The 13,525-nt window shown below is 36.5% G+C and overlaps 1 protein-coding gene across 1 annotated transcript in view; it reads right to left on the bottom strand.

Moving 5' to 3' along the window:
- The window catches only part of SEMA3D (sema domain, immunoglobulin domain (Ig), short basic domain, secreted, (semaphorin) 3D), a 145,174-nt gene that overhangs the window by 23,521 nt on the left and 108,128 nt on the right, over positions 1–13,525 (bottom strand). The window contains exon 12 of the mRNA XM_014528194.1: positions 2,707–2,929. Within this exon, the coding sequence (XP_014383680.1) occupies positions 2,707–2,929 (223 nt within the window). The remainder of the gene's footprint in view (positions 1–2,706; positions 2,930–13,525) is intronic.

The following is a 13,525-nucleotide window of genomic DNA, read 5'->3' as shown; positions in this document are numbered from 1 at the left end:
ACATTACCCATAATCCTGCTATTTCTCCTTCAATGTTCAGATGTAAGCATATTCCTAGCAACCTTCAGATAACACCCTAATTTTTCTTTAAATACCTTTCAAGAAATCAGATTAAATAAAGCATGAAAGAAATAAAGCTTAATATATATTATTCTTCCTTCCCAAAACATTATAGCTTTTATCTCATAAAACACATCTTTATAAATAAAATATTAAAAAACATATGTTTGAAAGAGAAATTATTGATGTTATATACATGGAGGAAACTAGCTCACTTATCAAATGTATTTTATATACATAAACATTATTAGTGGGCTAGAAATTAAAGTTTTTGTTTAAAATTATTTTACTTAAATTTAAGACTATTAAAAGGTTAATAATATAAACCAAAATCAACATTTTGAAAAGATGCTTTAAGTAGGAATCTTACGTTGCTGTTCTGTAAGGTGACACACCATTACAGAAAGACAATCTAAGAAACATTTTAGAAGAAAAGAATCCCATTTGCAAATTAACTTATACAAAATAGATGCTTTTAAAGTTCTAAGCACTGGGGTTAGAGTGTATTAACATTTATGGTAATAATCCTATTTGCACAAATTAGTCTAGATTATTTTCTCTGTTTTTAAATAACTCTGGAATCTTTAAAAATATTAAATATAAAATGTCCAAATGTCATGATTGAAAATCTATCTTAGCATCCCTATAATGTAATCAGTAAAAGTTAGGTAGTACCACCTAGTGGCAGAATGGCATTTATGACACTGAAATGTTCAAAACTTAGGCATGAGCTTGGGGTAGGCGGTAAAAATTAAGTGGCAAACTCCTCAGAATCAGTGACAACCTAATTATTTCAAGTTTTGATGTCTCAGTAACAATCTCTGTGGCATTGGGAACATCACTTTTTTTCCCTTGGCCTTGATATTACCACTTCAACACAATCAGGTTTGACTGGTTTCTGGAGAGCAATTGGAGTCTGTTACACACAGGATTCCTAGTAAACCCAACTTCTGTAGAACCAATATATTTTTTAGGATAAAATTATTCTAAAATTGTTCTGTACTTCTATGTCCTCCTCCAATAAAAAGTTCATTGCTTGAAAACCCATTCATTTCTATCATTATGCAATGCTTGATCCATTATATTACATAGTAAGAAGCAGTGCTTTTCTATTAATGATATACACTTAGTGGCCAGATTACTATGACCGGCCAGATTATTATGACCACCCCATCAGTACAATGAAGTGAACTAGTTATGCAAATAATAATGATAATAATAATAATAATAAAACCTTGAGAGTATTTGCTTAGGAAGTTTTCAATATTCAGTATTTTTGGAAGTGTCAATGAAGTACTGATGGGGTGGTCATAATAATCTGGCCGGTCATAATAATCTGGTCACTCAGTGTATGTTTTATTTATTGCCATTAGAATTCATATGATACTATTAGATAACACTATTTTTGGAAAAATAGTTTATTTATTTTTTTGTGAGAGGGCAACATTGAAGGGCTGCCTCCTACATGCCCCCTACTGGGGATGGAGTCTGCAACCCTGGGCATGTGTCCTTGACTGGGAATCAAACCAGCAACCTCCTGGTGCAGGAGACAATGCCCAACCAACTGAGACACACTGGCCAGGGTGATAGTATTTTTATTTCTGAGACGTGCTAAATCAGCAATAGTTCTCTTTATGGAAAAAAAATATTTTTTTTCATTTTATAATTACTGAGTTGGCAGAAAAAATAATAAATACATAAAACAGGTTCAATAATGAAAGCGATACATAATCCACAAAATTCAAGGCTAAGAAAAAATATCTTCAAGAAGTTTCTACTTAAAGAACTTTACAAAGCAATGCTTATCTATTTTGAAAAGCCATCTTAACTCATCTTAAGTCACTGATTCTCAAAACTGGGTGAAAGGATCCTTTGGGGTAGGGCTTATCAAATATCTCAGTAGGGAAAAGCAAATGTGATGTTTGAAGATAAAGAAACACTGCTTTGTCCTGCTTGTTTAATTTTAGTCCATAGTCATTCAACAAATAGACACTGAGAACCTACTCTACAGCAGGCACATTGCAGTGCTAATATACAAATATATTTTAAAATCTCAAATAAATACTAAAGGAGGCTGGAAGACATTTATGATTCTCAATTAAAAGCGCATGTTATGCAATTTTTATTTATTTCAGATGGAAGGAAGAGGGAGAAAGAGATAGAAACATCAATGATGAGAAAGAATCATTTATCAGCTGCCTCCTGCATACCCCTACCGGGGGTCGAGCCCGCAGCCCCTGACCGGAATCAAACCTGGGACCCTTCAGTTCGCAGGCCGATGCTCTATCCACTGGCCAAACCAGCGAGGCGTGTTATGCAATTTTAAGAAATACCAACTAATGAGTGACCACCTGGAAAGAGATGCATCTACCTTGATCTGCAGAATTCCCCAGCAAGGTAATCTCCAAACTCCCTAGGTCCTTAAAACCCAAGAGAAGAACTAATGAGAAAAGAGGTAGGGGTGGGTGATAATCTTCCTATAAATGAAGACTGAGGCATTTGAACACACACAAAAAATTACTGACTAGATATTAACTAATAAGTACTCATTTTGGTTTTGATCAATAAATAATTTTGAAGTTTTGTTTTGTTTGTGTAATAATGAAAAATGCCTTGGAAGGAAAGCATAATCTTGTTCTAGGGTACCTGTTCCAAGAAACATTACATCATACTGGCCATCTTCTGCCACCACATGATCCACCACAATCTGCGTCAGTCTGTAATCCACATTGATTCGCTTGAATGTTGGTCCTCCTGCAACTGGATAGACTGACTTATACATCACAGGGTGCCGCTTGATGAAACTGATGACGTCATCTGGAAAATCTCGGGTGGATTTGATCAGTGGGTCATAGGTTTTGCTCGGACACTGAAAAAAAAATGAGGGGAGTATTGTTCATGCACCTGAGAAATTTCTACTTTGTTCTAATACAAAGGCTTATCACTGAAAATATTAAAGGGATGGTGAACGGGATCAATGTAGAATCACTTGTACTTAGAAATAAATGCAGTTTACCTCAGATATATCTAAATCCAATCTTCTCTCACAAAAATATTATGTTATACCCATTTACTGTATTTTCTAAAGTTTCCACAGCAAGCTTTGTTCCTATAAAAATTTTTATTTCTTGTAAAAATACATGAAATTGGAGTCAAATAATTTTTAAGAAAGTAATCAGTAAACATGGGACTATGAAAGCCATTATTTTCCATTTCTTTTTAATTAATTTAAGATTTCATTTTTAAATTCAAACCATAACTATAACGTGTGAAAACTCAACAGCTCTTCCCCCAAAGGATCTGTGGAACTTTCTCACTTCTGTCTAAAATTGCCTGAGTGCCTTTTAGTGTCCACAAATTCAATAGTTAGCATATCCTGCCCCCTGGTGGAAAAGTGAAACATTCCTACCAGCAGAAATTCAATGATTTGCTATCTTTATCCAAAGAATATGAATAATTACTTTATAATTACTTTTTAAGTACTATACATATCTCCACTCCTATTTTCTAAATTTATTTTATTATTTCAGTATATTATGATTTATTAAGTTACTGCAGAATAATTCTGTTACCACATTTAAATTCTTACTGAGCTAATGCATTCTTTTGGAATGGAAAACTTTGGCTACATGACACAGGCATAGAGAAGAAAATGAGTGACATTGAGGAAAGCTTTTAAGAATGTGCTGCTTTTTCCATATTTTAGTTTTTTGACATTGGGAATAATTTCCACTGAACTGAACCATTTGTACTAGGCATTAATTAGAATCCTGTCGAAAGCCCAAAATATAGCATACTGCTTAGTCAAAGCATCAACAGGGTCATCCTCAGGGAACTAAAGAGACTGAGATAGCTTTACAGTCACAATATATGACCCTGGCCCAATATTATACCAATGGCTCACTAAATTAAAAAATATCACAAAGCTATACAAAAATAAATCTGTTAATGATTTTTTAAATTAACTTGAAAATATCTTTATCTTTCACAAACACATAAAAACAAACAAAAAAAACTTGTATAACTTGTCTTAATAAACTGATGTTTTCTTGATATCTATTCTGTACCAAAGAGATTAGAAATATCCTAGAATATTAGTCATTTGGTTATTACTTAGTCATTTGGTCTTAACTGTATGTTGGTCTAAAGATCTAAGTTTGTGTCTGCAGTCACTGCTTCTAGCACGTAGCCTTCAGCCAAATGCAATGTCAATTCTATAATGGAAGGAACCCCATATTAAATAGATTAAGCTGCAACTCAGAATGGATATGGAGCTCAAGTGATTCAAAGCTCTTGCCCAATTAGAGGCTGCCTGTTTGAGGCTCAGTTAAAGGCAATTTATACTGGGCTTATACCTTACAATGCCTGCGGTACAATCTGGTTGGTCTATCATTAAAATCAAAGCAAAAGCAAAATTTTGCCTGCATATTTTTGAAACAGCCCTCCAACTTAAGAACAAAAAATCTCTCTGGACTTTGCAGCTGTAGTTATGCAGTAGCTAAAATTTCAAAAGAAATAATATGATGATATTGATGCCACAGTGTTTGGTACCACATTTTCAAATAATTCAAGTTTTTAATATGAAAAAGTAGAGAGGGATGAAGATATGAACATTTAGCGATGAAACAAATATGACATTTTTCCTCATTGCTCACCACTGACAAAAAGGTTTTAGTGTAATAAAATCTAGAAAAAAGAAGAAAAGAAGGGAAACCTGGTTTCTATTGACCACTATAAAATGATCTTTGAAAATGCGTGTTTTTTGTTTTTTTATGGCAGCTTTTCCTCATGGCATGCTGCCAGTGTTTGCATAAGATCGTTTTCGTCCAGGTTGCTATGTGCGATCTCTCAGGTCCACGTCTCCGCTGTGCTTTTACAAATGAAAGTGATTTGGTAGAGTTGCTCCCTGAGGTTTAAGATAGTACCATTTGAACCAAAGACTGTTATTATAGTACATTAAAAACCAGAGGAATTTCTCCTTTGATATCATATAGCTGTGTAGCACACAGATCTAAAAATAGCTTGAGATGTCAACCAAATGATGCAGGTAAGAGTGAAATAGGAAAGAGAAACTCCATACAGAAAAAAGAGAAAGTGTAGGAAAATGGTCCATCTAAAGAAAATGAGCATATTCAACTATTTATTTTCCTTTAGAAAACCCTATAAAGCAGTGGTTCTCAACCCGCGTGGGTCGCGACCCCTTTGGGGGTCGAACGACCCTTTCACAGGGGTCGCCTAAGACCATCGGAAAACACATATATAATTACATATTGTTTTTGTGATTAATCACTATGCTTTAATTATTTTCAATTTGTAACAATGAAAATACATCCTGCATATCAGATATTTACATTATGATTCATAACAGTAGCAAAATTACAGTTATGAAGTAGCAACGAAATAATTTTATGGTTGGGGGTCACCACAACATGAGGAACTGTATTAAAGGGTCGCGGCATTAGGAAGGTTGAGAACCACTGCTATAAAGTTTTCCTACTGCAGCTTTACATTCCAGATATTAAAAATCAAGTAGATTTTTCTCCGTGTGTATATATACTTTTAAATTCTACACATTAACATGGTCCATCTGAATATACTGTAGTGGTCCATTTATTTCTGCCGCCAGCTTTCTATCATTGGCCTGACTTCCGCTAATTTAGCTCCTATGACTGTACAAAATAAATCAAGGAGCTTATCTGTGTAAACCGAAAAGAGCAATTTACCAAAGTTTAGAATGTCATTATCTTGCTGGAAATGATACCGGCAAAAGAGTAGAAGAGAAAAAGAGACCTGCCTAGACAAACCGTGAGATGAAAGGGTAAACCCAACAGCCTCAGGCCATGGTTCAGAGCCTATCTCTCATGGCTGGCGGCCACAGCTGGCTAGGTGTGATCATGTTATGCTTGGCAGATCTGTGTGTTTGTAGAGGGCCTTTAGTCGTGCAGTGGGAAGCAATGGATAAGAGGAGAAAAATGGTTTTTATCCAATGAGGGAACTTTGCCCCTTGGCCAGGCACCAGACAGCTGTTACAAGTTTTCTCCCCCTAATGCTTCAGGCTATTCTCTGCAGGTTGCAGTTTCCTTTTAAACAAGTCAGAGGAATGACTAACGTGAGGGAAGAATTGGCACAAGGAAAAAAACTAAACCAGGCTTTCATTTCTAGCAAACTGGGAAAAATAAACTACAATGCAAGAAAAGAGTCTGATTTTTATTTATAAAGTAAAAAAAAAAAAATGCAGATTTAATAGAGACCATCCTATTTCCAGCTTATTCATCTAAGAGTCAGTTTTTAACAACTGCGGACAGGAAAGACCCTATAGTCAATATCAGAGACAGAAAGGCCAGGGGTACAAATAAAGAGGGACATCTCTCTCTCTCTCTCTCTCTCTCTCTCTCAAATATATTTTTATTGATTTAAGAGAGGAAGGGAGAGGGAGAGAGAGAGATAGAAAAATCAATGATGAGAGAGGATCATTGATCGGCTGCCTCCTGCAACTCCCCTACTGGGGTTCGAGCCTGCAACCCAAGCATGTGCCCTTGACCAGAATCAAACCAGGGATCCTTCAGTCCACAGGCCGATGCTCTATCCACTGAGCCAAACCAGCTAGCACTCTCTCTCTCTCTCTTTTAAGGTTCCCTTTCCTTTAGAGGAATTGCGACACCAGAAAAAGGAAAACATTGTTGAACACAGTAAGTAGTCTGGAGACCCTCATTGCAAAACTGAATGTTGGCTCTATGGAAAAGAAAGTTAAAATCAATTGCCTCTCATCATTTCCAAGAAACACAGCCTATATACACAGCTAAGGGAAATGAAAGTGATGCTTTGTCTTATGTCCTCTTCAATGTAACCAGTGTTAAGAACTTGGGATCAGGAGGCCCAGATTCTAGTCCTGCCTCTGATTCCCCTTCTAGAAGCAAAAACCTAAGAGGATTAGAATTAAAGATATTCTCAGTAATTTAGAGAAGTAATGACTAAGTAAAAGTTTGTCATTAAGTGGAAGGCCATGCAGTGAACAAATATTGAGAAGAAAATGATACTGTGAATGTTTATATGATAGAGAGGCATCTAGGAGCCAGGGATGTATAAAATGAGACTTCCCTGCAGTTCTCCAAAGATTTTACATTAATTGGGAAAGTTTTACTTAAAACAAAGCAAAGCAAAGCAAACTACAAAATGTTAGCTATATTCCGCAGGTGCATAAATGAAAAGATAGCATGAGACACTGTGAGAAAATTCTTTCATAATTTTCAGTCCCTGTTGGTAAAATTATCACAGTGTACCACCCCACAAGTCGAAAGAAAATTTAGGAAACTTTTTTAAAATTACGTATTTTTTTTCTTTAGTCAGGGACACCTATATTTGCAAGTCAACCTTCAAACATCTCTTAGCTAGAATATAATCAAGAAAACCCTTATTTCATGGGGCCAGTCTACAACTCAGATCTAATTTAGGGGATTTAATGAAGACTTAAAATTCTGAGAATCATCAGGTCTCTAAGAACATGTCATTGTGCAAAAGCCAAATATTTTAGGAGGGTCAGGAGAGAAAACTGAGCACCCAAAGAGTTCTGGGACTTGTTGTGGGTTCCATGGTCATGTCAACCCCAGCCATTTCCAGGGTAAGTTGGAATTCCTCAGCAATCATTCTAGTTCTAGGTTAAGCACCATTACTGATATCCAGTCTGCTAGAAAGATTGAGTTATCGACATATGATATCATTATTCTGTGATTCAATACCTCCAGGATTTGCTTTGTTGAAGAAAAAGTCATAAACTGGATTCAGTTAAGGCAACGATGAATCAACACGTTAAAGTAAAAAAGAATGCCTTTTTGGAACAGGTGGATATGCCAGCACCCAGAGTTGGTCCATAGTAGCATATTTGGTATGATGAACTCTCCAGTGGGCCTGGAATCAAAAAACTTTGTGATTTTTCAATGTCTTTTACAGTGTTAGAAAGTCTAATTCTGTGGTGGAAAATAGGACTATTATACATATCTACATCCACATCTTGAGTTTGGAAGATTTTATCTCAGAGCAGAGGGACAATAGGGCCCTACTGTAAAGGGAGTAGAGTGTTTCTCCTTTACCTTTGATTTTCTCCAGAGAAAAACCCATGTGAAGAATTGTACTTCCTGTTTAGTGAAGATATGAAATGTTACACAGAGGGAGATATTTCATTATTTTAATTAGGTGGCAGCTGAAAAAAGTCACTTAAGATTGTTTTTGCAGTGGGTCAGTTAAATGAAATAGCTAATTGATCATGTAAATATGAATATAAAAAAGTATTTTTAATTTTTCTAGATATCCACATTTCTAAAATAGATTTGGAGAGGGGAAATGTTTATACAGGGGCTGTTTGAGATTTAACAATTCTTACTCAAAAAGATTTTACATTAATTGGGAAAGTTTTACTTAAAACTCGTGTTTTACAGGATATTTTGATATTATTTTCTTCTTTTCTTACTAAAAAGACAAAGTTTTTCTGGGTTTAAATTAGTAGTGAGAATTACAATGTGTTATCATTCACCAATGTACACAAAGTAAAATCAATTAAATCAAGTTGCAAAATTAAAAGATAGTACTTATAGCTATCTCACTTTGCTCCCTAGCAAAAATGGAGCCTCAGTTAGGAAATTCATGTGTATTTGATCTTTAAAAATAAAGTTTAACAGTAAAAGTAATAACTATTTGGGGGGGATGGAATTTGCTATTTTTACAAAATTAGAGTTTTATACATTGTCCAAAACTGGCACAATAATTCATAAGTAATGAAACATATATTTCTTTAATATTTGAACTTCCAAAACAAGTACTTTCTACATTTTGGCTATTGTGAATAATGTGGGGAGGAATAAGGGAGTGCTGATCTCTCTTCAAGATCCTGATTTCAATTGTTTTGAATAAAAATACCCAGAAGTGGATGGCTGGATCATATAATTTTATTCCTAAGTTTTTGAGGAACCTTCATACTGAATGCGGAAACAGCCTAATGTCCACTGATGTATGACTATATAAAAACACACACAATGTGATAGATTTATACATATTCAGTCGTAAAAAGGAAGATCCTGCAATATATGACAGCAGAGATGAACTGGGACACTATGCTAAGTTCAATAAGTAAGTCACAGAATGACAACTATTGCATGATCCCACCCATATAAGTTACCTAAAGTAGTCAAACTCATGGAAGCAAAGAATAGAGTCATGATTTTTTCCTCCCCAGGATCAGGGAAGGGAATAAAATGGAAACATTAATCAATGGACATAAAATTTCAGTTATGTAAGATGAATAAGTTATAGAGATCTACTGTGCCTATAGATAACAATACTGTGTTGTGCACTTCAAAATCTGTTTAGACGGTAGATCTCACATTAAATGTTCTTACCACAACCTCAAAATTTTAACTACTTTCTGCTCACCTTTTCAGTAAGAGACTTGTTAAGAACTGAAACTCACTTTTAAATAAACATTAAATACTTTGCATTTATGAATAAATCCTAAAAATTCCTTACCAAAACAGAATTAAATTACCGAGTATATCTTTTATAATAAATAAAATATCAAAAAAAGAAATCTGCCTTTAAAAATCTTCCCCGAATAATGCATTATCTAGCATCCTGTTATTTTTGTCATGATCTCAGTTTGATTTCCACATCTGACCTGTGTTATTCATTGTATGGCACATAATTCCGTATTTCATGTCACTTGGAGCTTCTCATTACCAAGACTCCCAGCACATTAATGCTTTACAAAGTCCATCAGAACAAAACATAGTTTGTTCAGACATGCTATTTGGACACCAGAGGGCAGAAGAATCCCTTGAAGTGAAGGAATTCTGTAAATATATCCTGTGCATCGGTGTGTTTCCAGGCTATTTAATTAACACTGTAGGGTAGTGCTATCATTGCAAGGCTAGGAGTTTAGGTTTGCCTTGTCACAGGAACTACATAGTTATGTCAGAAAAAAAGAATAAAGTAGCTCTGGCACCCTGAAAGTTGTAGTGTTTATTTACCCGAGCGGTAATGTCAACAGAAGTCACTCCTGGGAGAACAAGCTACAACTCAACTTTTGCAGCAAAATGGATGCAGAAAATGTAAAAGCAAAGGTGGTTTGTAATAATCTATTTAACATTTTTAGCTTGAGCAGAAAGTGGTTTTCAGGAAAGATTCTGACATTTCATAGCATATTATTCAGCAATATTTTTATTGAAGTGTAATATGTTCCCCTAATTACAAGTGCAATAGGAATAAATAAAAGGAATGGCAATTGCAAAAAATGGCTTCAAAATGTCATGATTATTTGTGCAGAGAACAGACCATTTCTCCCTGGAGAAACAGTGCACGGTTTTGTTTGGTTGTTTGCCTTTATCATTTTGAAGGTGGAATGGCATGGAGATAACAGCATTTGATCTGAAGTTCCATAGATCTAAGTTGAATCACAGTCTCATCGCTTCATAAACTATGAGACTGTGAGCTTCTTCTTATCCATAAAATATCTACATCATGTTGTTGTAAAGGTACTTATCACTGTGTCTGGATCATGTTTAATTATAGTTTTTGACCTGGAGATTTGTAGAAAATAAAAAGATTCATAGTTTTACTTAAGCAAAAATGATCCAGTGAGAACAGTTTATGTTTTGAGTTTTCAACTTGTGTCCCATCATGTGGTGCTTCTTTTCTCATCGATGAAAACCCTCCTCACTGATGTGTATGTTTTACTATGTGTGTGGGGGTCACATATTCATATTTCAGGGACGTGGCTGTGTCCGGAGGAGGGGAGTGACATGGCACGTGAGGGGTCTTTATGCCTCCTGCGGCATTCATCGCTCTTTCAGGCAGGAGCAGGGAAGTGGTGACCATGACCCACCTCTGCAGCAACTCCAGCCCACACTATAACCAGAGCCTAATGTCATTGGGATGGTCATTTCAATTTCTTAATATCAAAAGAATCAACTGCTGTATATAGGTATGCAAAAAATTTTCTGTAATTAATGTAAATTGTTTCAGTCTCAAATTCTTTTTCTTGTAACATCCAGATAATTAAAAATGCTTTTTCAAATGGCCTGAATGGTCATAGTCTTTTATTTAAAACAAACTCAGGTAGAAATAGCACAGAATGTGATAGTCTATGATACTTAACCCCAGAATACTAATATGATAGAACTTTCCTAGCCAGAGCTCTCTGAATTTTAATCCTCTTCCTTACCCACCCCAATACATATAACATATTCATTATATATTACTAGGGGCCCAGTGCACAAATTTGTGCACCTTGAAAGGAACTGTGGGACGCAAGGCTGCAGTAGGCACAGAGATGGGTCTCAGCCCATCCTCCGTGCCCCAGCCTGGCCCCTCCAGCCACAGTCCCCACAGTCCCCTGTCTCCCAGCAGCCCTGCTCCCCTGCTGCCACTCCCACGCACTGATGGCACCGCCCCGCTCACACCCACTGAAGGTGTGGAGTGATTGGGGCCGGTGCCAGCAGCAGGTGTGAGCGGGGCCCAGTGCCATCAGCGGGTCCGAGCGGCAGCTGCTGCCCCAATCGCCCCTCAGGAGCAGGGAGAGGTGGAGAAGCCATCAGGGGTGATCAGGGCCGGCAGCTGCCACTTACACCTGCTGATGGTACCAAGCAATCAGGACCGGCACCAGGCACTGGCAGCGGGTGCAAGCGGGGCTGGCACTGGCAGCAGGTGTGAGCACCGTGCAGTACCATGGCACACAGGAGCAAAGGATTTATAGTAACCAGCAGAGGCTCGCCCCGATGGCAGCAACTGGCACCCCGCCTTGGTCTGGTGCCCCTGCTCACCTGCTCCACCATCCTGTCACAGCTGACGCCTGCCATGTTCTGTACACGCCCCCTGGTGGCCAGTGCACATCATAGTGACCGGTTGTTTGGTTGTTCAGGTTGTTCAGCCTTTCGGTCTATTTGCATATTAGCCTTTTATTATATAGGAGGATATATACAGGGTGTCCCAAAAATGTATACACATTTTAACAGCTCAATTTTTTTTTTCAAATATACTTCATTGATTTTCCACAGAGAGGAAGGGAGAGAAACAGAGAGCCAGAAACATCGATGAGAGAGAAACACCGATCAGCTGCCTCCTGCACATCCCCCACTGGGGATGTGTCCGCAACCCAGACACATACCCTTGACCGGAATCAAACCCGGGACCCCCCAGTCCGCAGTCCGACGCTCCATCCACTGAGCCAAACCGGTTTCGGCAACAGCTCAATTTTGAAAATAGAATGCATCTTAATAAACACTGCCTTTATAAGTATTCAAAGTATGCATATACATTTTTTTGGGACACCCTAAATGTGTGTTTATTCAGTAAAAGATCTTCCATGGAAAGGGAAAATAAATATATTTTAACATCAACAGTTTCTCATCTAGTATCTTAGTACAGGACTAAGATCTCAGGCTCTGCCTCCTGAGTCTCTGGGTTTACAACTCAGCTGCACCACTCACTAGCTTTGTGACCTTGGCAGGACACTGCACCTGTTTGTGTCTGAGACTCCTCATCTGTAAATTAGCATTAATGATAATAGCACTTATTCATAGACTCATTATGAAAATTAAGATTTGTAAAACCTTTAGAAGAGTGCTAATGCCCTGTGTTACTGTTACATATAAAAATAAAACAAGCAAGTACAGCTTTGATATACAAAGAAAATAAAGGAAACCATGAATATAATAATAATATTATTTGCAAAAGAAAAGTTGTTTCTACAAAAGTTGTGATTACCTAATAATCAGTCCAGAAACATCCCTGCAACATATTTATATTGAAGGATTATGAAGGGGAAATAGACATGGTTGTAAAGTGTGTTTCTCAGATTTAATTAGGTTACATAACAGGAAGATGAAAAGAAAATTCAGAAAGCCTGGCTACCAGCTGTTTCCCCTTTAGGAATGAACATATGAAAAAGAAAAATTCCGTAGAATTAGACAGGTTAGGTCAACAATTTTTCTCAGAGATTTTGATGATGATTTTAGATCTCTTGGTAGGAATATTTATACTAAATCCTAAATGGGGAAAAAAGGCATTTTTATTTATATCAGTTCAATATAATATTGAATTAGAACAATATAATATTGGTTCAATAACCAATCCTTAAATATTTAAATAACAAACTGTTTTAATCACATCAACAGTAAAACAGAAGCCTTCCATTTATAATGCATATACTGATTTTAAACTGCAATGGTTTTTTAGACAGATGCATAAAATCTAAAACACATTTCTTGTTTCATCTATGTATTAAACACAATTTATAGTATTTGAATGGAATTTTGGACCCAGGATTCTCTAGGCCCTTTCCTATCTAACCTATGCATATTATTCCAGGGAGCGGCATTAAAAAAAAAAAAAAGATCAATGCATAACAAAAAAGGAGATAATTTGAATGAACATTTTTAATTGATGTAGTTGTTTAAATGGGGACTCTAGTTACATATAG

Source organism: Myotis brandtii, unplaced genomic scaffold (genome assembly GCF_000412655.1).
Source record: "Myotis brandtii unplaced genomic scaffold, ASM41265v1 scaffold621, whole genome shotgun sequence".
NCBI lineage: Eukaryota > Metazoa > Chordata > Mammalia > Chiroptera > Vespertilionidae > Myotis > Myotis brandtii.
The sequence above is the reverse complement of the archived record's forward strand: the minus strand, read 5'-3'. Positions and strand labels throughout refer to the sequence as shown.